At 36.9% G+C, this 25,526-nt stretch overlaps 6 protein-coding genes across 7 annotated transcripts in view; 2 read left to right on the forward strand and 4 right to left on the reverse strand.

Annotated features, from left to right (window-relative positions):
* The first annotated feature begins 892 nt into the window (after nt 1-892).
* On the forward strand, nt 893-4,631 carry LOC105263631 (lipase 3). Its single transcript, XM_011299960.1, has 7 exons — nt 893-1,557; nt 2,396-2,645; nt 2,980-3,094; nt 3,169-3,415; nt 3,530-3,779; nt 3,980-4,122; nt 4,203-4,631. The coding sequence occupies exons 1-7, from the start codon at nt 1,429-1,431 to the stop codon at nt 4,350-4,352; spliced, it is 1,284 nt and encodes a 427-aa protein (XP_011298262.1). The 5' UTR covers nt 893-1,428; the 3' UTR covers nt 4,353-4,631.
* Nucleotides 4,632-4,885: 254 nt separating this feature from the next.
* On the reverse strand, nt 4,886-8,094 carry PhKgamma (phosphorylase kinase gamma). Of its 2 annotated transcripts, XM_011299970.1 has the most exons (8): nt 7,837-8,094; nt 7,303-7,478; nt 6,960-7,244; nt 6,719-6,809; nt 6,318-6,552; nt 5,930-6,013; nt 5,521-5,679; nt 4,886-5,441 (listed from the first exon to the last, which is right to left on the reverse strand). In XM_011299970.1, exons 1-8 carry the CDS (start codon nt 7,926-7,928, stop codon nt 5,307-5,309), a joined length of 1,257 nt encoding a protein of 418 aa, XP_011298272.1. In that variant the 5' UTR covers nt 7,929-8,094; the 3' UTR covers nt 4,886-5,306. The 2 variants fall into 2 exon arrangements, with proteins under 2 accessions (XP_011298272.1, XP_011298281.1); XM_011299979.1 differs by lacking the exon at nt 5,930-6,013.
* Nucleotides 8,095-8,444: 350 nt separating this feature from the next.
* Nucleotides 8,445-12,095, reverse strand: LOC105265304 (ancylostoma secreted protein). Its single transcript, XM_011302732.1, has 10 exons — nt 11,955-12,095; nt 11,537-11,707; nt 11,354-11,435; nt 11,153-11,291; nt 10,643-10,805; nt 9,734-9,853; nt 9,359-9,529; nt 9,200-9,281; nt 8,856-8,994; nt 8,445-8,733 (listed from the first exon to the last, which is right to left on the reverse strand). Exons 1-10 carry the CDS (start codon nt 12,069-12,071, stop codon nt 8,550-8,552), a joined length of 1,368 nt encoding a protein of 455 aa, XP_011301034.1. The 5' UTR covers nt 12,072-12,095; the 3' UTR covers nt 8,445-8,549.
* An 819-nt stretch (nt 12,096-12,914) lies between these two features.
* LOC105265310 (uncharacterized) lies at nt 12,915-16,677 on the reverse strand. The gene is made up of 10 exons (XM_011302746.1): nt 16,530-16,677; nt 15,994-16,164; nt 15,818-15,899; nt 15,531-15,666; nt 15,276-15,471; nt 14,063-14,284; nt 13,823-13,993; nt 13,500-13,581; nt 13,259-13,397; nt 12,915-13,153 (listed from the first exon to the last, which is right to left on the reverse strand). Exons 1-10 carry the CDS (start codon nt 16,647-16,649, stop codon nt 12,982-12,984), a joined length of 1,491 nt encoding a protein of 496 aa, XP_011301048.1. The 5' UTR covers nt 16,650-16,677; the 3' UTR covers nt 12,915-12,981.
* An 889-nt stretch (nt 16,678-17,566) lies between these two features.
* On the forward strand, nt 17,567-21,524 carry LOC105263657 (uncharacterized). Its single transcript, XM_011300006.1, has 3 exons — nt 17,567-17,980; nt 18,329-19,625; nt 19,862-21,524. The coding sequence occupies exons 1-3, from the start codon at nt 17,777-17,779 to the stop codon at nt 19,942-19,944; spliced, it is 1,584 nt and encodes a 527-aa protein (XP_011298308.1). The 5' UTR covers nt 17,567-17,776; the 3' UTR covers nt 19,945-21,524.
* Nucleotides 20,191-25,526, reverse strand: part of Orp8 (Oxysterol-binding protein-related protein 8) — a 10,470-nt gene continuing 5,134 nt past the window's right edge. The window contains 9 exon segments of the mRNA XM_011299993.1: nt 20,191-21,698; nt 21,878-22,117; nt 22,209-22,384; nt 23,264-23,431; nt 23,513-23,887; nt 23,988-24,281; nt 24,358-24,535; nt 25,174-25,352; nt 25,455-25,526. The exon segment at nt 25,455-25,526 is cut by the window's right edge and continues 1 nt beyond it. Coding sequence (XP_011298295.1) covers nt 21,698; nt 21,878-22,117; nt 22,209-22,384; nt 23,264-23,431; nt 23,513-23,887; nt 23,988-24,281; nt 24,358-24,535; nt 25,174-25,352; nt 25,455-25,526 — 1,683 coding nt within the window. The 3' untranslated portion in view covers nt 20,191-21,697.

The following is a 25,526-nucleotide window of genomic DNA, read 5'->3' on the forward strand; positions in this document are numbered from 1 at the left end:
ACAGCTCTAATCATCCAACTTGAACTAGTTTCGTTAATTAAAAACAAGTGCCTGACACTAGTGAAAAATAGTTATTCGTCATCCGAAGAGTGACAAACAGTGGCATAAATCGCAATATTGTAGAACTCAGGCATAAAATGCGAGGATATATAGAATAAATATGTATTCATGCACTGGAAGACTGCGCACATCTCGAATAAATGATTGTATTACTACGTAATGAGATTCGATAGACAAAGACCGAGCAGTGAATTGTGACCCGATTCCCTAAGCAATCATCGATGATACATCAAATGAAAGATTTATTTATTGCTTTGTTCCCAGAATCCCGAGGGTGAACAGCAAAAAAATCGGCAAACTCTTGTTGTGGTGAGGTCGTAGGCTTCTGAATCTTTAAATATCCACCGATTAATTACGGAAAAGAACGAATGATCTCGGATTGTCGGTCGTATCTCAATGGAGTGAATAAGAGTAATTATTCAAGAGATGAATAGAGAACTTAGTTGAGGGGAATTTCGTCAATTATTATTTAAAAAATCAGATAATTCCTGCTGAAATCATTAGAGTGGAATCAAATTATTTAATGTTACCAATAATTCGAAGAATCAATTTTCCCCTCAGAGGAAAAATCAAAGATTCGTATTTTCTTACTGATAGAGTGAATTTCGTATTCATGTACACAATAGGGGAAATAATTCCTCTGACATGGGAACAAAGTAAGTGCATTAGATTTAACTTTAACTCGAAGTTACACAGTGGACGGAAAAACTGTCCCCTAGATTGCGCTGTTTGAATTTCAATTGACTCAATGAATTTCCAACACTCTATTTTAAATAATTTAAATAAAAAAAAAATGATGATCAAAATAAAAACAATGACGAAACCACGATGTCGGAGGATTTCGCCAGAATTTCCCAAGTGAATATTAAATTAACGAGTAGAAAAACGAGAGGTTTTACCCCCACTCTCTGGTCAGGGTCTGTCATAGCGTCCTATGCCTGTGAGTGGAAATGTGCGTCTCATTCCGTGGCGAAGCTCCAAGTAGTATCGAGTCACTCGTAAAATCCGTCTCTCCACCGAGAACCCCATCATCAGACAATAGTCGTCAATCGTCAATCGTCAGTTGCAATACGCAGACGCAAAATATCAGTGAAACCAGTTGGTGATCATCCCATTACCGTGAAGCCCCCAAAACCATCTCCAGGTCAATTATTCCCACGAATTCGCCCAAGTGAGTGATGCAAACGTAGTGCAAGAGTAAATTCCCATCGCCTCGGTGTCTCATCAACGAAGATCTACAATCCAAAAATTCCTCCAATATCCCCAATTCCCCCAATTTCCCTTCAAATATCCAGTGAACATCATCAATTACCTCATTAACAACAACACATTCCGTTGGGTTTTCTCAACGTCATTAAGGGATTTCGTATGCGTTCACGACTCTGGAATTTTCTGACAAGAACTATTCCAACGGAAAAAATACCTGGCCTCGGCGTCCTCCGTGAAATGAATAGTGCTCTACGAAATACGGATAATGATGAGATTCATATGACAACGGTGAGTCATTGATTATTATTTATGATTTCATCACCGAGACGGAGTTATCGGTTCTCTTGCTGTGATTGTTGTATGACGTCGAGATTCTTTCGGCTTTTCATGAGCTGATAAGAATTTGACAGCAATACGTATGATCCACGTGCTCTAACCTCACAAGGGCATTATTATTATCGTCGAGGATTCCAGAAGCCATGCGCCACTGACAGCTGCAGCTGATGTTTGGTCTTGTCAATTATTTTTATTTTTAAACGGTTGATTCAGTGGGGAGTGGTTTACACTGTTAGAAAATTATTAGAAATAAATTCAATAGAAATTTGAGTCATTCTTTTTGGGATTTAATTTTTTTTTATAGGCATTCTGAGAAGTGATTGAATCAATTGATTTTTTTTTCAGACTGACTTATTATAAATTTTATAAAGGCAATTATAAATTCTTATTCGATATATAACATGATTGATTTCATAGAATTGAGAGGGTAAATAAGAGAATCTGTCAAAAATTTGATGGGGAAATGAATTAAAATTCGTAGTATTAGCATTCACTGTGATTTTCGATAATTAAAACAGAATTTAACTGTAGGAGAATTTATTTATGGGTTTTGAAATACTCATTGATCAATATTGAATATCCCCACGGAACAAAATTTATTCAAGGGTTTTTCCACTCTTCTGAATAAATACCAATCTCTTTCATCTATGAGCGCTGAATTTTAATTTTATTATCCCGCATGATTCCGTCATCTCCACTTCCAAAAGCAAGGTGACTTGCTCGTTTTCAAATGGCATAACCATTTTTTTTTTCTCGCTCAGACAAACACGTTCTCCCATTTATATTCTAGCCTGAACTCATATTCCATCATGGCTATCAAGCAGAGACCCATCATGTCTGGACAGAGGACGGTTATCGTCTGGAGATTCACCGAGTTGTTCCACCCATCCCAAAAAACAGGGTGACGGAACCGGATGTGGAAACAGGATCGTGGAGTATTTATGAAGCCGAGAAAAAGTGCAGACCAACGGTCCTCATTCACCATGGACTCCTTTCTAGCTCTGCCGACTGGGTTTTACTCGGTCCAAAACGAGCACTCGGTAATTCACAATTCCCTGCACTTTGGACTGACAATTAACTCAGTTATCAATTGGCCAACTGAAATAATTCAACTGTTTTCCAATGATCGAAGTATCTCGAAAACTATTGATTCAAGACTGAAACACTAGAGGACTTTTTTGCAGTTCATTAAATCTCCGAGAAAAAAGATCTTTTCATATTTTCTCCCAAAATCAATAGTCTCTGCATAGATTTAATATTCTTTGTAAATAATCAACGGACGGTTTACATTCGAAAGAGAAATGTCACCTTACCACTTCACGATTGAATTCTTGCAGATATTTTTTGTTCTTCACATGGAAATTCTGTTTTCAGCATATGTACTTTGCGACGAGGGGTATGACGTGTGGCTGGCCAATGCGAGAGGAAACAGATACTCACAATGTCATAAAAAATTCAATACAAAGGACAAAGAGTTCTGGGATTTTAGGTAGGAATTAGATAATTAGAGAATACTGTTGCCATCGTTTTCACATTATTAATGAGGATTTTCTCATTATGTAGCTGGCATGAGATCGGAGTGTATGACCTGCCAGCAATGATTGATTACATCCTGGATAAGACTGGTAATCCATACATGTCGTACATTGGCTACAGCCAGGGTACAACAGCTCTCTTCGTTATGGCAAGTGAACGTCCTGAGTTCATTGATAAAATAAAAGGAATGGTCTGCATGGCACCCATAGCATTTCTCTCCAATCATCGTAGCCCACTTTTGAAATGCGTTGTACCACTTCACGTCCTGATGAAAGTACGTAAATCATATCATTTCCTCCAGTATTCAACCCACTTTTTACGATAAATCGACGGAATTCGCCATCTCCATTTTTGTTTTCATCTTATATTTATTATTAGTATGCTTTAGTGGGCGTCGGTGTACTGCAATATCAATCAGTGGTTTCCGAGAAACAAACTTCAGGCATTTGCACTTGCAACTCTCATGAGAAATGCACCTGACAAGTTTGCCCAGACTTTTTGTTATGGGTGGTTTCATCTTGTTGCTGGATTTGGCAGCGATCAACTTGACAAGGCTATGATGCCTGTTGTTTTCGGACACTTTCCGGCTGGGGCCTCGGCCAAGCAGATACTTCATTATTGTCAGACGATAACGTCAGGTAATGTTATCAATTTCACGGCTTTAAAATGTAAACGAATCCTTCCATTGCCAACTAAATCAATTTTTTTCAAACTTCACTCATTTCGTCAATTTATTTCTGAGTAATTAATAATAAATTCATAATAAATATTTGCCGCCATAATTTGCTCAATTAATGAATAATCATGTTCAGGGCTTTAATTAATTTTCTTTTTACAGGTCTTTTTAGGAAATTTGATTATGGGGAGAAGTTAAATGTGCAATTGTATGGAACAGCCGAGCCTCCTCTGTACGATTTAAATAAAGTGACTTTCCCCGTTGGATTGTTTTATAGTGATAATGATTTCTTGAATCACACCTCAGTGAGTTTGCCAATTTTCTCTTCTCGAAAAAAAAGGAAGTATGTGAATGTATGTTTTATTTTTTTTTTTTTTTGTTTCAGGATATAGAAAGTCTCGCCACTGCCTTGCCAAACGTCATCGAGAAATTTAGGATCAATTATTCAAAGTTCAATCACATTGACTATCTTTGGGGCAGAGATGCTAAAGAACTCGTTTACGACGATATTGTCAGAGTTCTAAAAAAATTCTAGTCTGTCGAATATTTTTTATCATTTTTCCACATTACCTCTGTGATTACGAGGGTGAATGAATATTTTTACATCGGTATTTATGATTATATTTCTCAGTACGAGGAATTCCGTATGTGTCCATGACTCAAGCATTTCTCTCTGCATTTTTTCGAACAAATTTCTTCGGAGAACAGTTACCAGGGGTGAATAAATATTTTCTATTTATTGGAGACGAAGAAACATTAGATCAAGTTGAATTATTTGTAGAACAGATTGATGAATATAAACGATTTAATTAAACTATTGCATTTTATTTATTGATCTATCCATTGTTCAGAAAATTATCATAAATACACGACTCACACAAAGAAGAGGAGAATTTTGAAATGACTAGAATGTGGAGATTTCCGCTACTGAGTGGGATTATAATAAATTAACGCACTCTCAAGAACAAATTGTCAGTGTTTTTAGTACCAAGAGCACTTCAAGTGATTAATACTATTGCTCAATCGACCGAGGGCACCTCAATCAAGCCCTTCATCATTATCATCATCTATCATCCATAGAAATTTATCAACAATCTGTACAGAACACAATTCCCTCACTGGCTCGCGTCTCACTTATCGATTAAGAGAAAACAGATAAACAATTCAGTAGCGAAGTGGTAGGAACAATTCAATCCCACTTATCCGAATGCAAAGAAAATTTTTAGTATTTCTTTATAGCCCTTAATGACTTCCGCAAAAAACGTCTTGACAAAAATTAACTTCAAATCACGAAATATTAATTAAGCATTGATTAATAATTAAAATCGAATTAAATAATTTTACCACTTTACTAGGAAATTTATCTTAGTACGAGAATATATCTAAATTATGTCTAAAATTTTTTCCCAAAAATACAATCTCAATGTATAACAGGATATTATTACACTTTTGGAAGAATTGCCTATCATTATTCATCTAGAGAATTTGGCTATCTACTTAAGTTTGTCACGTAAAGATGCTTCAAATCGGTTTTAGGGGTGTTCTCGAAGAGGGCCGCACGATTCTGTCCCTCGCCTTTCTTCACCCAGTGGCCATAAACCCGGAAAGCACAGCCATCGATCACCTGGGTACAGGATAAATCATGCGATTGATCAAATCACCAACAATAGCCACATATCAATTGAAAATTATCGCTCATTTACCTTTCGCAGCACTTTGATTCGGTAAGGATCTTCACGAGCTACCAACGTGGACAGGGGTTCGGGGGTCGTGTGTAATCTCTTGATACGTATCACAGCACGTACTGTCAGAATTGCAAGCTGGAATTTTTTTCTTGCATTGAAAGATTTAGCTTTCAATTCCTAATGGAATGGAGAATGACAATATATTAATACTTAGTAGGAAAATTCAGTAGAGAAGTGGTGAACGAGAAAAACATTATTTTATGACGATAAAATTCTTTGTTGAGTGCAGTAAAATTTTGTTTAGTGTGTAATTCCAGTATAATAACCATCCATTAGTCACGATTACTATTTATTAATGTCGATGAAATGATGATGTTCGTTAGAAATGAAATCGGTGGCGAGAAAAAAATAAAAAAACCAAATTTACCAAAGCTAATTGGGAAATCCTACTTAGGCGTCGTGAATTAGAGGAGAGTGAACGCTTGAGTGGTGCTATATCTTGATCCCACAGCTGTAATTATAATAATACAATGCAGAATTCTCTTTGTGCGATGGTCTCCTGACATCGACTCTCATTTGTGTCCAATTCGTTGAATTAATTTTTCGCAATTAGGGTAAAGAGAAGAAAAAAAAGCAAAAAAGTCAAATAAGAAAAATTGTGTGATAATAATAGATGCGGCGTGTATCCAAAAACCAACGCAGTGACTTCCACACCAAAACCAGTGAATTGTTTTCCTTGAATAGATAGACAGGAGAGCAGAGATTTTCTGGTGGTGTAATAATAAATTCTCACGGATTAAGTGAGGTAGACTTACCACAGTATGAAAGAATGGATGATCTAAGGCGTCTTTTATCGAAATTCTCTTCTCGATTTCAACAACGAGTAATTTCCTAATTAAGTCCTTGGGAGCATCAGTGATATCAACCCACTCGGGCGAGGTGAACGAGTATTTTCCCTCCATAATGTTCCTCAGCATCACCATCTGCTTGCGATGCCAGAATGGTGGACATCCAACCAACAGAGTGAACATTATTACACCACAGGCCCAGCTACACAAATATCAACACATTTTTAGTCCCTCATTCGGTTATCAGATATAAATTTCAGAAATCAACCTTGAAAATCGAACGTATGGAAATTGATTACACCAGACATTGCTCAATTACTCAATATTTGTGGATCTAATGTAGAAGAATATGATTTTTCGTGTCTTACATGTCTACTTCGTATCCGTAGCCCTCTGCATTCTCAAACATATTGCATTTGAGAACTTCTGGGGCTAGATAACCAGGAGTTCCACATAAATCTGAAAATCGCAATACAATCAAACATGACTACAAAAATTACATATGATTACATATTTCATAATGCGTGTAAAAAAATTTCAAATATTTCTCCACGTTTTCCCCAGAACTTAGTGAATAAAAAATTTAATAGATCAATGGGTTAAATATACCAAACAATTTATCCCCTGACTTGAGCATTCTGGCGAATCCAAAATCCGTGATCTTGACATTCAAATTATCATCAAGCAGAATATTCTCAGGTTTGAGGTCTCTGTGAACAATTCCCTGATTATGAATGTGTAGCACCCCCTCGAAGACCTGTCTCATGATATATCTCGTCTTCTTCTCTGACAATGTGACAACAGACGTCAAGTAATCGAAGAGCTCTCCATTCTTGCACAGCTCAAATATGAGAAAAATGAAGGTATTCGATTCGAACACGTCATGTAGCTCAACTGCAAGTGAATAATAACCAGTGAATTATGATTGACACAACGAGAAATTCCAACTCACTTATGTAGGGATGACCAGCAACTCTTCTCAGTATATGCACCTCTTGCATAGTAGCATCTTTCATTGTGTGACCTTCAGCCCCATCATGAGGCTCATTGCTTATGTCTATTATTTTAGCTGCATATTCGATGCCTGTCTCCTTCTCAATGCATCTCCGCACCGTCGACGAAATTCCTCTGGAATTGAATCAGGGAATGAATTGAAATTCATTACAATTGATGAATCGCCAATTAACAGATTCATTGTTCATTCATCAACTTCATAGGTTATATTGCTTAATTATCGTGCACATTACGTATGAATAGGATAAAAATATTGATAATATTATAACTGCCGCCAGGCAGACTCGATTATTTTTTGGAGAGATATTTCATTTTAATTATGTAATTATCAGTTCAGTTGATTAATTTCGGGATAATTATGGGGCATCAGTGCATAGGGGAGAGTTATCAAATCTTCTGTTCGGATGGTACACTCGGAGAATGAGAAATTCACAGATGATAGTGTTGATGTAAATCCGAAAAACAAACGAACCTTCCGAGAATTTCTTTGGGCTCGTATTTGGCGTAAAAGCCCTTCGCTGCGTCCTTGTCAGGCAGAAGATCATCCACCTCGTCTTTAGCCATATTTTCGCCAATAACTTGGTGAAGTATTTAGTAAAAACACAATTTGATTATGATAAGAATTCGTGTTGTTATCTCATAATGAGGAGAATGTTCGAAATGTGCGAGGAACTCTTTATTCACACTGAAAACGCACCTTGTATCGATACTCAGTGCACCTGTCAATTATGCGCAATTCCACCGCGCAGCTGCGCACAAACGCCTGGGGCCTATTGGTCGAGACTATTTACATCTCCCCCCGCCATTATTCAATTCACCTCCACAATTTCCCGTGCTTTTCCCATTATTTCTCGCCGATTAATCCCATGCATTCATCCATTTTTTATTGCCTTGTATTATTTTCAAATATTTTAACATTTAAACATTATTATAATTATGTATTACCCATTATAGTAATGACTTCATTTCTTTGCGTGAAGACATTCTCATGGGGTGCAATCACCTGAGAATATTTTGACAGGTGAAAAGATTGAGTGGGTGCAAGGCACTGGTGAAATACGACGAAAAGAAATCAACAAGTTTCCTCGAGGATGTTTATTTTATTATACCTGTTGACACTCTTATGGAACTCCATACAAAGACCGAGAAAAATATGAATTTATTTTCTCAAGGTCGTAAAATAAGTTAGCGAATTTGATATATCTGTTGACCAGCATAATTTCCTCCTGGACCGTAGTTGCAGACGAGATATGTTATGTAGTACAAATCTTTTCGGTATCTTGATACACCACATCCGAGGAAATGAGTGTTAGCCCATACCATCTGGGTGTAGTGACCGATAATCGGGGTTGAAGGGCCAGAGGGAAGGCTGCGAATAAATTCAGATAAAGCATCGATATTTAGAAATTGGGCGGAATAAATTTTGGGAGGAAGGAACAATCTGATTTTAATAACAATTCAGTCGTGACTGACGATTTTTGAGGCACTCACTTGAAATTTGTTACTAAAGTCCTGTTCACTTGTGCGACTTCGTTGTACCAAGTATCAATCATCTCGAATATACTATTATTCGACCATCTATCCGTCCAACCGATCCAGGCGATGTTTTGCCCCACATAAACATTACGAGCTAGAAAAAATAGAAAATAGAATTTCTTTTTGAAATTCTATTGAGATTCATGCGAATTCGTATTTTTCGTTATTTTTATTTGACAGTCAATTCCTAAAATTCAATAGCTTTGGATTTTTAATAAAAATATTCGATGATAAATTCTCCAAATTTTTTCATTAATATTCTGCAAGTCAAAACGAGAGTTGTATTAAAAGTAAATCACCTGTGTTTCGACAGCGGTCATGTCCGTAATCGCATTGATTCGCCCACCTCTGTGCAATCTCCGCAATTTCCTTGCTCCATTTCTGCAAAAAGGAACGAACACCTCAGTGAAATCCCCGTAGGCAAATAATTCCTCGTTTATTCACAATAATGCGTGTACCAGAGGACGGAGGTTTCTTGCAGCAGGTTGAGGTCCAGGATTGCCTCTTCTTTCCTGGCCACTGGCCACAAAAGCTCTGTACCTATTATGTTTGTCGAGAATTGCCATTTCCTCGCTCCGAGTTAAACCTCTGCGGCTCAATTGACGGCACGAAGATGCCATAGACCTCGTCTAAAATCCCCAAATTCCAATCCAAATATAAAAACCAAAATATCATTAAATAAAAATTTCAAAATAATTAAACATTTCGGAAAATAATCACTCGAATATTCACTATTTCCAACAATTTCACTCTCGTATCCGAAATTTATCTTGTCAAAAATCGAAGAAGACAGATGACTGCCCTTGACCCACTAAAAAAAATAAAATTCTTACGGGATAGAGGCATAATGTGTGAGGCACTCCTCTGCATGATGACAAATTGCAGTACCTCTGCTGCTGAGAATTGACCAAAACACACAGAAGTAACACTTGCGTTAATATTCTGGCCATCGTCTAATGGTGCACTGAAGAAATTTATTTACACGCGCTGTTTAAATATTGTTTAGCGCTCTTCGACGCACTGGCACGAGAGATAATATTGATACAGAGAAATAATCGAGACTGCAATGAATAGGAGTGTCAGTGAGACATTCTTATCAATTTTTTTTAATCCCCGGGAGCTTATGGAAATTCATTTTCCCAATGGACAAATATTTGAAGATGAAATGTCACGTTTCAGAGATTCAATCAATGCGTCATTCTCATTATCAATTACAATTACGTGCTCTCGTGAGGAAGCTATTGAGATAATAAAATTATTTAGAAATTAGGCCGCATTTTTCAAACAAACTTATGGAAATATTTGATTACCCCAAATAAAGATCATTAAAGTCAATAGAATGACGGGTAATAAGTCTTGATAACAGCCACTAAATCCTCACATTTTTTCTTCCAGAGACTGCATTTTGCGTTTGATCGTCCAATGAATATTCTATGAGGGGTGAAGGTACCAATTATTCAGGTGTCCACGAAATATTGATAATGGGTGATAAACAAGTCGTTCCAGAGTCTCGTAAATATTTATCTAAACATATTCGCGATTGCGTGCTATTGCATTGCGAACGAAACCGCGTAGAGAAAAGTAGAGAAAATTTTGGAAAAAGTTGGGAGAAATTTGAGGTAAAAATTACGGAGTCTGAGAAATTTCATTATGCAATTTTATGGGGAATAATTGGGTACATCATTTGAATAGCTAATTTTTCTGTTGATTACTTCTACGTTGGATTAACGGGGTTGATAGACGGGTTGTCCATCGTAGTTTCCTCCTGGTGCGTAATTGCAGACAAGGTATGTCTTGTAGAATTCACCCTTCTTCTTGTATCTTGATGCACCACAACCTACCATTGTGGTCTTAGCCCAGACCATCTGGGTGTAATGACCTAGTTTCGGTGGCTCTGGCGGAAGACTGAGTGCAAATAAATAATTCAATTATTATCCAAATAAAAAAACTTACGTAATCCCTTGATTTTTTAAATTACACAAATTTTGTACAGTCCCATAAAATCATGAATAATTAAATTAATTAGAATTCATAACAGAATTTCTAGAGATTGAAGAGAAATGCGAGGGAATCGTCAGTTATCGTTTTTCTGTTGAATTATTCCGTGAGGTAATTGTCATATTATACCTGGCATAATCTCTGGCAATGTACGATGGAAATTGTAGTCATAAAAAATATGACATCGTATGACAGTTGTAAAAGTGTATGATGGAATGATAATTTATCTGGAGTGGAGGTGCCTAGGGACTTACTGAAGAGACTTGACCATATTTCTGTTGAAATCTTTTACTTCGTTGTACCAATTGTCAACCATGTTGAGCAAGCTGTCAGCATGCCAGCCATCAGACCAGCCGATGTACGCTATGTTCTGTCCCACGTGCATGTTGTTGGCTAGAGAATTCAAAAGAAATGACAACGAAAGTGACAAATGCAAATTGAAAGGAAAATATTACCTGTATTACGGCACTCATCATGCCTGTAATCGCATTGATCAGCCCATCTCTGGGCGATCTCTGCTATTTCATTGTTCCATCTCTAAAATAATTACGAGAAATCACTGACCTATTACTGAGAATTCAGTTCAATAGATAAAATCACTGAAGGAAATTACGGAAAAATTGGAAAGATTCAATTACCAGGGATCCAAGGTTTCTCGCAGCGGGTTGAGGTCCAGGAGATCCTCTCCTTTCCTGTCCACTTGCTACCAAACCTCTCCAATAATTATGTCTATCGAGAATAGCTTTTTTCTCGTTCTGATTCAAACCTCTGGCACCGAGTTGACCGCATGAAGTGGCTGGTCCAGTTAACTGGAATATTCATTATTAATATGATAGAGAAAAAATAAAAATCATAGAAAAACTGGGTTGTGTATTAAATCTAGAACTTTTCCGTCTGACCAAATTTTCGTCCTGAAATTCTCGGGCAAAACAGAAAGACAATTATTTAAATATTCATGTGGAGTTTAACTCGTCAGTTTATTATTCAATTATTCAAATTCATTTTCATTCATTGCGGCAATTATTTAAATATTTCTGGGGTATTTAACTTTCTTACGGGGTAGGTACACAGAGTGTGGGGTTTTCCGTTGCAAGAAGATAAATTGCAGGATCTCCGCTGTTGTCCATTGGCTAATGCTAAGCACAGCAATAGCACTTGAAGTGTTCTCCTCATTCTATGAAAAGGTACTAAGGCATTCCCTTTAAATTCGTTGTTTAAATATCGGATTGCGTGGTCTGGGAGCTTCCTCCAGAGATAATCGATACGCAAAAATAATCTTACACGGAAAGTGCACCAGTGTATATAATTTGCAAAAATAATTTCAACAATTAACATTAATGTCATAGGATTATTTACGGTTCTGGAGTTCTGTGGAAAAACAAATAAATTTTCCGCTTACATTTTCGGTCGGGTAGTATACCTGTCGGGTATTCGATTTTTTATTCTATTATTTTTTATTATTTTATTTTGCATTCCATTTTTTTAGGGACAAGTCGAAATTTTCGAGGATGATGGTTAATGAATAGGAATTGGACCAGAACTCTTTTTTTTATGATAAAACTCACCCTGAATAATTAATCCCATCAATACTCGTATTTTTTCCATCGTAATTTCTAATAAATAATTCAATAAAACCTACGCCAAATGGTAATTATAAAAAACAACTCTGAAAAAGTCATGACTTCCTGCAATTTACCTGAACCACTTGTTCTTTTATAATATTCATTCTTCATAAATTCATATAATCGAATTTGAGTTAATTGTAATTCGTAATTATTTGCAACTATTTTTTAATTGTAAAAGAAAAGTAAGAAGGACAAAATATAACGATGTATAAATTTCCCTCGAATTTATTTATTGAATCATTTATTGTTCTTTTATAATATTCATTCTTCATAAATTCATATAATCGAATTTGAGTTAATTGTAATTCATAATTATTTGCAACTATTTTTAATTGTAAAAGAAAAGGAAGAAGGACAAAATATAACGATGTATAAATTTCCCTCGAATTTATTTATTGAATCAACCAAATGGGCCTAGTGGCGGGGCCAGAAATACAAACGATAAATTAGGATTCTCATTAAGAGGTCTGATAAATCCGCGCACCGATGATGTTCCCTCCTGGGGAGTAGTTGCATACGAGGTAGGTGTTGTACCATTCTCCAGACCTATGGTACTTAATGACACCACAGCCCACCTCCTTGGTTTCAGCCCAGACCAGCTGGGTATAATGCCCAGTATCTTTAGAAAATCTGTGGATCACAGAGGATTAATTAAAACAGTATAAAATCCGCAAGTGCAGATTAACAGGGGAAAAAATAATAGAATAACAATCTTTTTCTATTTCTATTACTCACTGGTATGATGACACGATATTCCTGTCAACTTTATCCACTTCGTTGTACCAACTATCCACCAGATCAGCGATATTATCCTCATCATGGAAGTGATCACTCCAACCGAGTCCCGCAATATTCTGTCCCACGTAATGGTCCGCTGAAATCATCGTAGGGAAAATAATGGGGAATAATCGTAAATATAAATTCAGTGGTGAACATATTCTTTGAGACACTAATAGGAAATCATCTCGGTACTTGCCTGTATTCCGACAATCATCATGAGCAAATTTACATTGAATAGCCCATCGTTGCGCTATCTCTGCTACTTCATTATTCCATGACTGCGAACAGAATCATTAACATTTTTTGCACAGAATCTCCATTAAATTAATTAAAACCCCGAAAATCTAAGAGGAATTTTGAAAATTTTGGAGAAATCTTTAGTTCTCGTTTCACTCTGTAAAACAACTCAATTTTTTTGTGAAAAATTAGACCATCTCTCGTAGATCCAGAGATATTCCCCGAAAACTCAACTTATTTCTTGTCTTTTTTGGACTACTTATCTGCAGATGATTTTATTACCAGAGGTCCGAGATTTGTAGCACCAGGTTGACCATTGTTGGTGCCTCTTGTTTCCTGTCCACTGGCAACATAAGCTCGGTAATCATTGTGCTTCTTGAGGATGGCGTTTTTCAATTCCTCGGTGACCCCTACGATTCCTATTTCCCCACACGAGCTAGCAGGATCTGATGACTACCAAAAATCGATAAAAAAATAATAAAAAATCCGTATTTTTATATGAATAAAAATTGAAAGACTCACAGGATATTCACATAGAGTGTGATTACTCTGTCCGCAGGAACTGAGATCACAGTATTTTTGTCCATTGATGAATGCTATGAAACAGAGTAGCAGTAACTGCCTCAATATTCTACCCATCCTGGAATGTCCTACTGTAAAGAATCGATTCAGAACTCGATATTTAAACTGTTCGTGATGTCTCAGTAGATAATCACAACAGGAAAGCGTTACTACTCTCGGGCAATGTCATTTGCAATAATAAGTTTTGTATTATTTAAATCACGGATGAATTTTTCCTGCTGTACTCTTGCATAAACATTATTACTTTCCTTATTTCTGATAAGGCACGCGAAGAGAAATTCTCTAGAAAATTTTAGTGATAGCACAGGAAAAGCGACAAGTGCCTACTAGGGGAAATTCAATGCCGACACTGGAATTTCTGATCGAATATAGAAATATCTGACAATTATTGATGATATTGACAGAAAGAAGATTAATTTCAGACCCAAATAAATTCTCATTCAATTGATGATTAAATCAGATTTATTGAGAGTGCGATTATTAATTTATTTGAAGTATTACCAATTGAAATTAATTATAGAAATTGAATGCGTTGAGAATGCGACACGCGGATTGAATTTTTCAGGGAATTACTAGGGATAGAATAGCCTGTAGAATTAATTCGCCAATGGCACGCTATCAGCGGTGACTAATTCTCGTTCTGATAACATCGTATTATTGGAGGGGCTAATTTCAAACTAACTTCGTAATCCTGATAAGCTTCAGTGTGTACCTGACGAATATAATTTACAACGATTTTCCTTTTCTTTTAAGTGAATTTCGTGTGCCTCATTCAATCTCCCTTGTATCGATCTACAATTTCCGAACTCTCGAGAAATTTAACTAGAAATTTCTATAAATCATATTACAAACATCCAGTAATTTTGTTTGCATGACACTAGAAATTTTCCACAGAATTCCCTGTGATTGTTTCTTTTTTTTTCAAAACAAAACGAAAACGAGAAGACAATCCTAAAATCACTGACATCCAAATGTTCACTCTGTAATTTTATGGAAAAATCCCTGCATTGATTTTTTTCAGAAAAAACCGAACGCCAAATATATTTGCGTCTGACTCCAGAAATATTATTTTTTATTGATGAATTCGATAACATCGTTACATTAAATTACAATAAATCATGAAAGTCGGGGAAATTTGGGTCTTGAATTAAGCTGTCTTGTACAGTGGCCAATCCAGGATGACCCCAGTTGGGCCATAATTGCAGACGAGGAACAATTCCGGCCAGGCATTGGGGTTGGCCTTGGTGGGACCATTTCGGGTATATTTTGTGATACCGCAACCAATACGTTTGGTATCCGCCCAAACCATTTGCACGTAATGGTACAGCTTGACACCTGGTGGTTTCGGCCTAGACACGAAAACCATTCAGTGAAAATCAAATATTTCTATTTCATTCTATTTACTTACTTAAGAGACGACACGGTGTTGGCATTGAAATGCTCCACTTCGTTGTACCAATTGTCCACCAAGTCTCTGATAACATTAGGATGATAACCGTCACTCCACGCACCCCAATTCAAATTCTGTCCCACTTGTTCTTGATCTGAAGAAAAAAATTGTTGTCACAATTTTTATTAAACGAAGATAAAGCTTATTCATTATGGGGATTAATTGATCAGTGATTATATTGAATGAGAGTTCAGGGATGGAGTTGTCTGAAAAAAAAAACAGAGAATTGAGATAATGCGACTCACATGTATCGTGACAATCGTCATGAACATCATTACACTGATTAGCCCATCTCTGCGCGATGTAGGCTAGTTCGTCGTCCCATTCCTGTAAAAATCATTGTAAATAAATGAGGAGAAAATTGTACAATGTTGTTAAATGATGTTTGGGTTTTTATTAATTCTTTTCGGTATTTTAATACCAGGTCTTCCATATCGGTGGCAGCGGGCTGGGGTCCAGGATTACCCCTCTTCTCCTTGCCAGCAGCAACGTATCGTCTCCAGTGATTGTGTCTGTCGAGGATTGTCTGCTTTTCTTCATCAGTCACTCCGATTTGGGATAGTTCGCCGCAGTCATCAGAGGGTTCCTCCCACTGAGAATTCAAGAGTCATGACGAACAAATATCTTCATAACATTTCCACAAGATCTTGATCAATTAAATTAATTTATAAAAATTCAAGAACACGCCCAATTTTTTATTTCTATCAATTATCAGACTAAAATTTACAAGTTCTTCTGCATCTTTCAAGTTTTCAATTTTTAATTCAATTTCCTGTTATAAAAATGAAAAATTCAACCCTAAAATCTTCCGCAGTGTTAATTCTCGTGCATGAGTTCGAGTTCACGAGAAATTACAATTATGATTCGTTGGACAATTACAATTGAGAGAAAGAAGGAGTGAGTGGTGGGGAAATTTATTGGAAAATTTTTTTGGTGCGTAGGAAAAACAGATCTCACCGGATATTCGCAAACGGTATGCGGTCCCTTGGGTTCGCAAGACTCGACATCGCAATAGTCAGCCTGACCATTGACAAACACAGCAAGACTTAATACCACCAAATACAAAATTGTTGACATTGTGGATGGATACACTTGAAGCAGTGCAATTGCTCACAGTATTTAAAGCAGAAATTGCATGCTTTCATGCTATTTACCGGAGGATTATGCTATCGAACAGCAGCAAAATAGCCTTTAGAATAGTATTCTTATCCAATCTAGTCGTCATTTGCGGTAATAAAGGATTTATTTACGATTCATACATGTGTTTCCGTTACTATCACAGATCATTGACAAGGTGATTTGCAGTTGCGGTGCATTGTTAAAAACCAGTAATTGGTTTGCTGATATTCATTCATTCCTATTCAGATTATTCACTATCTTCGTTTCCTTAATGATCCCGAATGTGTGTTCGTTCACTTGAGGTCTTAATTCGAAAGATATGAAAATCGAGGATTGTCAATGGGCCATACCATCGTGAGACCATTTTTTATATTTTTAATATTAAATTCGAAAGATATGGAAATCGAGCATTGACAATGGGCCGTACCATCGTGAGACCATTTTTTATATTTTTAATATTAAATTCGAAAGATATGGAAATCGAGGATTGACAATGGGCCGTACCATCGCGAGACCGTTTTTTATATTTTTGATATTAAAATTTATATTTTACCGTCATTTTTTATAAAATCCAGATATTAATTGATGTCGCTGTATTTTCAGATAAATTTCTAGGAAGATAATTCATAAAAAAGAATGCAAACGATTCAAAATTGAAGAAATTAAATAAATAATGCATTGACTTAATTGTATAGCGCGGTTCTTACGCTAAAGAATATACAATAAATAATATAATATAATAATAAATAATAATAATAAGAATAATCAATATGTCCTCATCCAGCCCTCTCCCCTTTCTGGTAATTAAGAAATTGGAAGTATCCAAAAATAGTTTGTTTATGCCCTGAGTTGGTTCTGAGTTGGGACCTCCCGTCTCGCCATTAGTGTTTACATCCACCCTCGCCAACATCAGCCATAACCTCGTCGGATCAAAACACTGGAAGTTCTCAGGTCGTTCTCAATCCGAAATAAAACCAAAGTCGTGAGATTATAAGTGTCAACAATTGATATCAAAAAATTAAATCGTTATCCAGTGATCCTAGAAGAAAATACAGTGATAAAATTTAATTCATGTCATCATCGGCATGACTGCAGCGAAACCGCTCGATATGCCTCTACCTCTGGTGCTCAAGCAAGAGAAAGAGGAGAATCTCAGTGAAGACAGTGACAATGACAACGAGGAGACAGACAATGACAGTGTCTCCTCGTTGTCACAACCATCGATCCTTGACAGGAGTTCTCTCAACGACCTCGACCCCACCAACGAATTCCTCAGGCTCACTTCAATGGTAATTACTTCATTTCTTCTTCATCTCTATTTTAGGTCTTTCCATGATTTTCAATTATGATAACTGTGATAATCAGGCAGCATTTAATCATAAATCAAATTGCAATTCTGTAATGAATTGGGAAACAATTCAAGTTTTCTGATTTCTGCCATGAGTTTTTCAAGGATATCTTCGAAATTAAGGGAGATTCATTATTTTCGCCGGAATATTTTTTTTAGAGCTCATTGAGAACTGCAAAAAAGGTTATCACGGGAATTTCGATATCTCTTATCCTTTTCCTGTTATCCTGTTATCCTTTTCCTCTTCGCTGATGGACTCCGCGTCGAAGTAAACGAAATATCTTTCTAGGTTCGTCGCGTATATTTCTCCTATCTCAACAAATCCATACTGAACAATTACAACGTGTGTTGTAAAACTGCTGAAATAAGAGAAATCTCTCGCGTAGAGCTGAAGAAATTCGCTAGTCAGTTGGAGCTGCAAGCAGTTCGTGCCTCCCTGGAGGCTTCACTGTATCGTCAAGCGATGCTTAAAATGATATCCGAAGTGAAGACAAGTACATCTCGCCAAAAATTCCACAAGAAGTTATCAATCTTCCTGCAGACTCCACCAACAACTGTCGACGCAGCGGTGCAAACCACTGACGATTTACTCCCACCAGAGACCAAAGTTTTTCCTGCAGTTGAGGATCCATCACTCGACTGTAGAACCAAAATAGAGACAAAATTAAATCCCGAAGTTAAATCTCTTGACGAGAGACTGACTCAGCTCTTCCCCCACCCCCTGAAGACATTAGAAATTAGTCCTCATGATGCTGGTGAACCGGAGGATCCTCAGATGCCTGTGAAGGTGGAACCCCTGGAGCAAAAAATTGAAACCCAGGAAGTAGAAAAAATAGAGACTGATGAGAAAGAGAGGAAAGAGCTATTGAGCCACCTCGAGGCAGACGTCAATGGACCCCACGAGGACGATCAGGCATCCCAGGATTCCCTGATGCAGCACCTGGAGGACATGTTCTGCGAGAGTGACGACAGCAGCGATTTAACTGCCCTGATAGAACGACATTCAGGCGTCACTAAGACAAATCTTGAGAAGGAGATCATGAAGATGTGTCCAAGAAGTTCTCCAGTTAAACCTCCAGTCGTCAAAACTGTCACCAAAACACCTGATTCGTCAATTGCCACTCCGCAATCCTCCCAGGAGTCCACGTCGTCGTGTGTCAGTGGAAAACGTAAATTATCGCTCTACACTTATAAAAATAAGAGGAGAGCTGTAGAAGGTGGGGAGGAGATACCCGAGGACAAGGAAACGAAGAAGATGCGGGGAATTTGGCTGGTGGAGAGAATTCACCAGGTCTCCAAACTCAAGGCCAAAATGATGGAGTTGTCGGTGAGAAATTACAGAAAACATGGGAGAATTAGGAGCCGATTTAGCGAACTCTTTGGGGATGACGATGGAGAGGATTTGGCGCCGGATTCGCCGATCCTCATCGAGGATCACTTGACTTCCTGCAAGGAGAGGATTGCCCCATGGGTCGTCAAGTACCTCATGCCCTTTTATAAAAAGAAAGTTATTAAGGATCGAATGCTCTTCAAGGCTGTTGCTAAACATATTAGTGATATGCTTATTATTGACAATACATTCCCTGGTGAGTAAACATTTATTCAATCTCGATAAATTATTCAAATTGTTTATGCAACTTACAGCATTCAGGGAAAATATCAGAAAGCTTTTTTCTGATTAAATTTACGGCAGAAAAAATTTTCAATATTTCCGCCTGCAATTAATTATATATTAAATGGTTCTGTTACTTAAATTTATATTTTAGTCAAGCTGGTTAAGGCTTGAATGTTTTATTAATATTTTTCGTTCATTCATTTTCAGAGGAGGAATATGTAAATCAATACATAAAAGACTATTTCCGAAATAAGCCTAGTATCAAGTCACAAGCGGATATATACATCTGAATGCAACTCACACGTCACTCATTATTTGTGATAATTTCGGCATCATCTGACGTAAATACTCATTTTATTACTCTTCATTAATTCATTTTAGTATTACCAATGAGCTACATACGATGACAACCAATGGGAAAAATTTAATTTCGTTATTCATGACTGTATCTAATGTAAATTATGACGTTACCCAGTCGACAAGGGGTACCCCACCTGTGAAAATCAGTTGAATATAAAAATAAAAACGTGAAATCATGATTTTTTAATGTTCGTTTAATTTTTGCACAATATAATCTCGACTAGACCCATATCTTAAAATTAACAAATAGAGAATATAAATTTATTCGTCTGATGTGTGTCACCAATGTATCGTATCCCAATTGAATCAACAAAAACCAAAAAAAAAACATGGCACATCTCCCACACAGAATATTTCCCAATCGTTTGAACTTTTTCTCTCACGAGAATAAGGAAATAAATAATTTTCGGGATTGTAAATATTTTATAACATTACAGTAAACTCCCGTTATATATATCGAGAATTCCACTGCATTCAACCCTCACCAGGTACTCGCTGCCACCGTAAACTGAATTTTTTCATAAATTCAAATACGAAAAAAATTTATATTTTGGTTTTATTTTGCCTGAAACCCGATTTCTCACTCGACGAAACCATGGATTGCTTACATAATTCAGGAGAGGTACAACTATAACGGGATTCTACTGTAACGATAAATCGAGAATCGCACAGCGATTGATACAATTTTTATTTCTATTTCAATTGCAGGAGAACTTTACATCAATCCCTATCTTAATTTCTAATTGAATTTAATCAGCAGATAGTGAAAGAAATATCGAATGATTTAATTTTTATTCAATGCATTTGGAATTACAGTGCACATGTGCCTAACAAGCAATTCGATATCGATTTGAATTAGTAACAACGAGTGCAGTAATTCTGGCTCTACAGTGTCATTTTTTAATAATGATTGCTCAAGATGTTTCGAGTGTTCGTTGAAATACTACTAATTCCGTTCTCAATTGCCTCCTCACATTACCCTGATACCTTCGATCTCTGACTCATCTAATGCATAAATTTAATAAATAGCTTTCATCCAGGTATCCATTTCTATATCTCTTACTCACAGGTATTAGTAATCACACGATTGAATGGAATTCGTTTATCTTAGAAACTGTTAGAAATGATGGATATCGACTTATCAATCGTATTCGTCAGGTCCTCCAACCGCTATAGTAATCTTTGATTATTCTAGTGGGAATCTATCTGACAATCATTATGTACTTATACACCTAATTATTCGTTAACAAACGTAAATATACAAATAGCTTTGGAAATGAAAAAAATATCGGAATTTCATGTTAATTTTACTTGATTAAAGGGAAAAGAACATAGAAAAATTTAATTAGAAAACAATACGAAAGCATAACTTTTTAAAATTACATGATCAATGATTCAATAATTCAACAAATAATATCCATTACTGACTTCTCCTTACCGATTACCGTCTATTTACACTGCTCGAGAATAATGTACCCTGATACGGAATTATCGGAATTAAATAAACACGTACAGAAAGGCAGATTATCGAAAATACATCACCAGTGATTACACTCATATCCAACAAGTCGATTTCGTTTTCATCCATTGGTAATCAAAACTTCCAGCTGCTCCTTATCCATCAAGGATTCTCTACCGAATCCTTATTCAGGTTAACACAGGAATAAATTACGCCATTGATGATCTACACGAGAAACCAAAAATGTTTTTAGAATTAAATGTTTCATAGAAAATATTTAATAGAAAAATTCTGTTGTAATATTTTCTACGAAATTTCTGATAGTCCATTGAGAAAACCGCGAGTTAATGAATCTGATCCGATTCAGTAGTTCGTCGATTGAAATAAATATGAATAATAATTACCAAGTCTCTTTGGTATCCACGTTATTACGATTCCACATCTTGAAGATATATTGCACGAAGAAGACCACCACAATGACAATAACGGTGTCCACAAAATTCTTCATCATGTTGGCGTTATAATTCGATTCTTTCGAGCTGCGTTGCCTCATAGCTAATTGCTCAAGCGTTCGTTGGATTCGATTCAGCTGTTCGCCTTGCTGGAGCATTCGACTCTCCACTTCCTTGATGGAATGCATGAGCCTAGAATGGGATCAAAATAGGAAATATTGGAGGGCCCCATTGCCAGTACATCCTTCACTCTCCAAATAGACCAATTGTTTATAAAAAATACCTGGCATTGGACCTCCGTCTCTTCCCGATCGACTGACTCGAGTCGGAATGTACATCTGCGGACGAACTCCCCGAATCATGAGCAGTCTCCGTCAGTGGTAAATTACTCGACAATTGTCTCTTCGATGATTTCAATACTGACAGAGACGATCGCGATTCAGCCTGTAATAACGGCATCTGAAATCATTAGACGTTCCCCAACGATTTAAAACACCGGATTCTTTATTATTCATAAGAAACACTATTCTCACGTGCTTAGTCCAAAACTCGTGATACTATTCCAAAATTAACCATGTGCGATGTTACATTTAAAAAAATTCAGAAAATTTTATCTATTCAATATCCAACAGGTCGGGGGCTAAATAATAATGGACAGAAACTGAATAATTAATGTAAAAGAAAAGCTGTTTTTACTGTTGTCTTTGGGAATAATGGATAAAAGATCAATTGATTCCCGAGATTTCATCATCAAGAACATATTGAATAGATTTCGCCGATATATTATAGTAGAATCCTGTTATAGTCGTATTACTTCTTCATTTCTTTTTGTGGAGAATTAAATGGCGGGCAAAATAAAGCCGAAAATTAAATATCTCTCGGATTCGAATTTGCTATGAAAAAATAGTTGAATATAGTCAGATTCACGCGACTATATCGAGAGTCTACTGTAAATATTACGACAGAGTAATATTTATTCATTCCCACAATGAATAAATAAAAAATTGATTATTCAAGAACAAAAAATCACCTTAATTGAAAAATTGAACCGTTCATTTTAATCAGCTTTGCCTTACCCCAATGACAACTATATCACCAAAAAATACGATTTATTTATTTAAAAAATCTATGAAACAAATCATCATAATATAAATAATAAAACTAACTGGCAATACTCTATATTCAATGTCGATATGCCATTTTAAATACTCGTAAAAAAATTATAATTGAATAATAAAAAATATTCTACAAATTTCATTGTTTCTTGAGTCTTCTCGTTAATTCACGAAGTTTACTCAGTAGACTTGTATTCAGACTTTGATATTGTCTCTCTTGTACCTGTGTCTGTGGATCCACGGATACGATACTTCCAGTTCTCATGATAGGCGTCTTGTGACGTGTCTTGGTACGAACAATGTAATCGTGCTCGAATTGTACAACGTCGTTTCTGGGATCCCACGGGCGTATGTCAGCGTGCCTGTACACCCAATTGCCAGTGATAATATCCTATCGATAAGAAAAATCACTCATTATCTCATTATCTCCATTAGATGACCGATACGAGGGAATTAGATGAGAGTGTATTACTTGAACGAAGTATTTTGGTATCCACTCCTGGTTATTCTGTTTTCGATCTTTGGCTCGTTCCCTCTGTGCCTCTTCCAGAGAAGTTTTAGCGTCTGTCGCAGCGATTTGGTCATCATTATTTATAGCTATCGTGACAGCCTGCCATAAACGCTGGCTCTCCCAGTCACCCTGATGATCCAGGGGAACTGTGTATTTCTTCAAACGCTTGCGACGAATCTCGGGTAGAGGATTAAAGAAGACACTCTCCTGACCCGTTCTTTTATCCGTTATTACAATTTGACCGTCCCAGTAGCCGGATATTGTTGCCAGGGTTTCTTTTCCAAGACGAATTCTACCTACCACCTGATTCATTTGCTCAGCACCACCCAAGAATGGCTGAGGAATCCAAAAAAAGATGTTCATAATACCAGGAAACTACACGATTTAACTAATCGGTAGAAATAGCGCATGACCTTCCCTTGAATTATTTAATTACCTTCAATTTGAATTCAAGCTCGGTGTGATATCCAGTTTTTTCGCAGATAATATTGACTTTGCCACCGAGCTCCATGGACAAGGTACCCATGACAATTCCCTTGCAGTGAGCGTAGGGGATTGTCATGGTGTAATCCTCGCCTCGTGGAAGCATCGTCAGCACAGCAGCACCATCCAGCACAGCAGACGTTGAATTGCCATAAAACTTGGACTTTGCTATTATAGTTGAGCTTATTGTGAAGCCGTCCTGGCGATTTGTCACGTAGAAACTCGAAATGGGCGGATGATGTGATATCTGGATGATTGAATGGTCAATGAATTGCTCGAGTTACTCTTGGAAACTGTTCCTTTATCGCGCATAATAATTTTACCTGTTCAGCCAAGTAGAATGTACGCGAGCCATTTGGATGTTGCCAGTAGCAACGGAATGTCTCACCCAGCAGTGGATTGTAGGGCTTTTTAAGACCCTGTGGCTTTTTGTAGAAACCTGAGAGGTACCACTTAACCACTCCTTTCATTCGCGTAAATGCATCGTCCTCGAGAACGGCTCTGAAATTTATTTAATCACCGAATTTTCTTCAGGGGTGATGGATCGAATAATTTTTATGGGTCGACAGGAATTCGATGGGAGGACTTTATGAATATTCCACCGCTCTCGTGGGATGAGCGGTTATGAAGAGAAATATTAAAATATGGATTGTATACACAGGCTATTCACCGGAAATTTTCTCGCGCGGTAAAAAAATTTAATAGAAAATATGGAGAATATAATTCATAAATCCAAGGCGTCACATAATAGCGTCATGACATTCTCCGACGAATTTAGATATTCCTCGATATCCTTGAACCGTTTCACCTTTTCGCTATTGTATTTTAAGCAGTCGTAGAAAATAAATGGCTCATAATGGATTTAGTTTCTCATGCGCCCACTGTGTCTTCCTTTAAGCACGAGTTCACGATTCACACGTACGAAAAAAATTGATAGAGCACTTAGTGAATTTGCTAAAGATATTTTAAAAATAAATGAACGAATGGTGAATGTTTCACCAGAATCTGCAGCGCAATAGAAATTTCGATGGGAATCAACAAAAATTGCTGAGCTGTTCAATGAATTTTTTTTTGTGTGTGAAAGTCGAATTATTGGTTTTTTGAATAGTCATCGTATAAATAGTTCATTGAATACATACTGGGATAGTAAATCGGCATGGTAGTAAGAGTCCGCCAGTTTCTCCAGGAAGGATCGTGGCTCCAGAATGAAGGTCGGTAAAACCACCTTGGACAGATCCATTCCAGGACGCACTTGCTTCAGTAAAAACCAAATCAACGACTTCTGCTCGTCCTGAAGCTCCGCGACAACTTCCCCCGCCTAAAAAATAATTTCACCAACGAACCTCTCATAAAATGCAATAGTGAAGTCGTGAGATGGGATCGAATAAGTGATTATTCATGGGTACGAGGAATTATTTACCGTTCCAAGGAATTCATTCTCATTAGCAACATATGGAGTCTCGCAGATAGTCTCCTCCTCGTCCTTGACAGA

The sequence above is a fragment of the Fopius arisanus genome, unplaced genomic scaffold, assembly GCF_000806365.1.
Source record: "Fopius arisanus strain USDA-PBARC FA_bdor unplaced genomic scaffold, ASM80636v1 scaffold00001, whole genome shotgun sequence".
Taxonomy (NCBI): domain Eukaryota; kingdom Metazoa; phylum Arthropoda; class Insecta; order Hymenoptera; family Braconidae; genus Fopius; species Fopius arisanus.